Raw genomic sequence first — 3141 nt, forward strand, 5'->3', positions numbered from 1 at the left:
TCCATCATACTAAATTATATTCACGAATGTACATAAATACAAAAGAGTATAAGAAATTCTTCATACTAGTTCATTCGACAGCATCAGAGTTCGTTACCGAGAAGGGTATTTCCACGGGAATGTGGCCGCAACTGGCTATCTTGATGCTCTTAACAGGTCTATCTCTTGAATCCGTCGTTTCACTTTCAATCTGTCTAACAATGTTCTGCAAGGTAATAACGAAACTAAAACCAACTAACCATTCCTTCTACAACTTTTCCGAAAACAACATGCTTTCCATCTAACCACGAGGTCTTCACGGTCGTAATAAAGAATTGGCTTCCATTTGTATCAGGACCTGCAGTAGTCGTTATAAGTGAATAAACTCACCAGCATTAGCCATCGACAGCCACCCTGCACCCACATGTCTCAATTTGAAGTTTTCATCAGGGAACCTATCGCCATAAATACTAAAACCTGCGAAAATTATTTAACCACAATATTACCTCCAGTTCCATCGTGGTTTGTGAAGTCTCCACCTTGTATCATGAATGACTTAATAACACGATGAAAAGTGCTTCCTTTATATGAAGCAGTTCGACCATCCTTCTAAATTAATAGACGTAACTACATCTGGGTTATTCTTACCAGTTGAGTGCCAATTGAAAGTTGTTTGAAATTTTCCACTGTCTTAGGCACTGTTTTACCAAACAATCCGATAATTATTCGACCAAGTGGTTTTCCATCAACTTCAATATCGAAAAACACCTGAATTTTGAAAGATTCCAAATATTACAATCTTACTTTGTCAGTAACTTTGGGTCCATTCGCTTCACTGCGAATAAGGCCGAAACATATGATAGACAGTAGTAATAACGGGCATAACAGCTTTAGAACGGCCATTACCCTAGCTTTGAGGTTGGTCGGGTCGCCGCGTAAACAAAGGTACAGATGTCGCGCTTTTAGACGTAAATACATATAAACAACATTAGGTTCAAAAGTATGTCTAAGGGACAGTAGACTAAGGGATTCTGTTAGTTATTTTCCGGCAAGGTTTTGTAAGTATCTGACCTTCTGAATGAGTCACATGACCCTCGGTTTCGAAAATAGTTTGTCATCGGTACTTCAGAGTACTTGTAGTGACCGGCCAGTCTCGATAAGAACACGATTGGAATAATAGAAACAATTATTATTATTGTAACCAATTGTACCAGAGATTGTTTTACTGTATTTGTTTAACTGTATCCGTTTCACTTCTTGTTCCATATACCGCCTGGTTTGGTTCGAGCTTGCTCACGCACTGCTTATTCGCTTGTACTCTTTGGCACGTCTCGGTATTATTTCGATACCACGAGATCGCCAATAAATATACTTGATCTGGACTAGTAAAGCCTTCTGGTTTACGGGCTATCAAGGGAACCAAGTCATATTTGTACGCGTAATCGAATAGTAGTGGTGATCATAGTCCGTCCACGACTCGACATCCACTACAACTGGTGAGCCGTTGTTGGAACACGTAATACAGCTGGTAACCCAATCCATCGAGCACAAGTCAAACTTGGCCAATTCTCCAAACCAGATCAATCCGGTGAGTCTATTTATCTATCCACATCTGTTGCATATATTCGTATTGATTTTTTTCAATATATAATATTTTGGCAACTTAATATGGTAGATAACGATAAGAATAACATAAATATGATAGACTCCGAGATACAGGTTATCAGTTTCCGACCGGTTCCTTTCATCCCCCATGATCCAGAAGTCTGGTTCGCGGCACTGGAATCTCAATTTGAGATCCGCCGCATAACCAATCAAAGGCAGAAGTACGCCTACGCTTTGGAATCATTGCCCGGGGATCACCTAACCGCTGTCCGTGAGGTTGTCCTCAATCCCAACGTTCCAAACGTTTATGACCGTCTTAAGGATGCCATCCTTCGACATTTCCTCCCATCAAGAGAGGAAAGATTGAGGACACTTTTAGCACGTCACCCTATGGGTGATGCTAAGCCGAGCCACCACCTCACGCGCCTGCAATCCCTTGCAGGAAACATGACAGCTGACTCTGAGATAGTCAAAGAGTTGTGGTTCGAAGCCTTACCAGTCAGTATCCAGCCAACCCTTACGGCTCTGCTCGAGGACACCCCGCTCAACAAGGTGGCCCTCATAGCAGATAAGATTCTGGCACGAGTTAACACCAAAGGCGACCATTTAGTTGCTAGTTTTTCCCGTTCTAACGTTGATCTCGATGCTAGACGACCTCCGGCTCATGGGGATAGGGACAGATGTATCCATACTCGTCTCAGTTTCCGAGACCGCGCAAATGTGCCAGCCCCCTACGTCCCCCGACCCAGGTCACAATCTCGAAAAGCCGTAACGACTCGCCCCAAGCGGGCATCTTCCAAGCCACGCCAGAAGGCGGTTTCGGAAGCGAGTCCAGGTTGGTGCTGGTTCCACCGTGCTTTCGGAGCCGGTGCCCGTCATTGTCGAGCTCCCTGCTCATACAAGACGGGAAACTTCTCAGCCGGCGAGTAAATGCGGCCGTACTCGCCGGCACTTCACCTCAGGTTGGCCGTTTATTTTACGTGCACGATTATCGCACCAACGCTAGGTACCTTGTGGATACGGGTGCCCAAGTTTCTGTCGTACCTATCGGTAACAGTAAGTCTCAAGCCACTATGCTTCGATTACGCGCTGCGAATGGCTCAGTCATTCCCACCTATGGTACACGACAACTTACAGTCAACCTGAGCAACCGACGACAGTATCTGTGGACGTTCATCATTGCCGATGTTCCTACAGCTATACTCGGTATCGATTTCCTACAGCACTATGAATTGCTAGTCGATTCACGTAGGCTGCAGCTAATTGATACTTCGTCGAACAGCAACTTTATGGGCTCTAAAGCCCACACAAACGCGTACCGAATCACAGGTGTATTTCATTCGCGTGACGATTTATTCCACGTTTTATTTCAGAAATTCCCCAAATTAACTAAACCTCTCGAGGAGACTCCATCGGTGACCAATCGTGTGGTACACCACATAGTCACCCGCGGACCACCAGTCACGGCAAGACCTCGCCGACTGGCACCGGACAAATTAGCTTTCGCTAAACGTGAGTTTGACAATTTACTAGCTACTGGTATTATTCGTCCTTCTC

At 44.7% G+C, this 3141-nt stretch overlaps 2 protein-coding genes across 2 annotated transcripts; one reads left to right on the top strand and one right to left on the bottom strand.

The window, feature by feature from the left end:
* Positions 1-941, bottom strand: Smp_040790 (putative cyclophilin B). The gene is made up of 6 exons (XM_018799593.1): positions 784-941; positions 628-747; positions 486-588; positions 370-456; positions 240-337; positions 1-205 (listed from the first exon to the last, which is right to left on the bottom strand). Exons 1-6 carry the CDS (start codon positions 880-882, stop codon positions 71-73), a joined length of 642 nt encoding a protein of 213 aa, XP_018651367.1. The 5' UTR covers positions 883-941; the 3' UTR covers positions 1-70.
* Positions 942-1647: 706 nt separating this feature from the next.
* Positions 1648-2658, top strand: Smp_190740 (hypothetical protein; the record flags this gene model as incomplete). The annotated part of the gene is made up of 1 exon (XM_018799594.1): positions 1648-2658. The coding sequence occupies one exon, from the start codon at positions 1648-1650 to the stop codon at positions 2512-2514; it is 867 nt and encodes a 288-aa protein (XP_018651368.1). The 3' UTR covers positions 2515-2658.
* Between the last annotated feature and the right edge of the window lie 483 nt (positions 2659-3141).

This window comes from Schistosoma mansoni, chromosome 3, assembly GCF_000237925.1.
Source record: "Schistosoma mansoni strain Puerto Rico chromosome 3, complete genome".
In the NCBI taxonomy this organism is placed as follows: domain Eukaryota; kingdom Metazoa; phylum Platyhelminthes; class Trematoda; order Strigeidida; family Schistosomatidae; genus Schistosoma; species Schistosoma mansoni.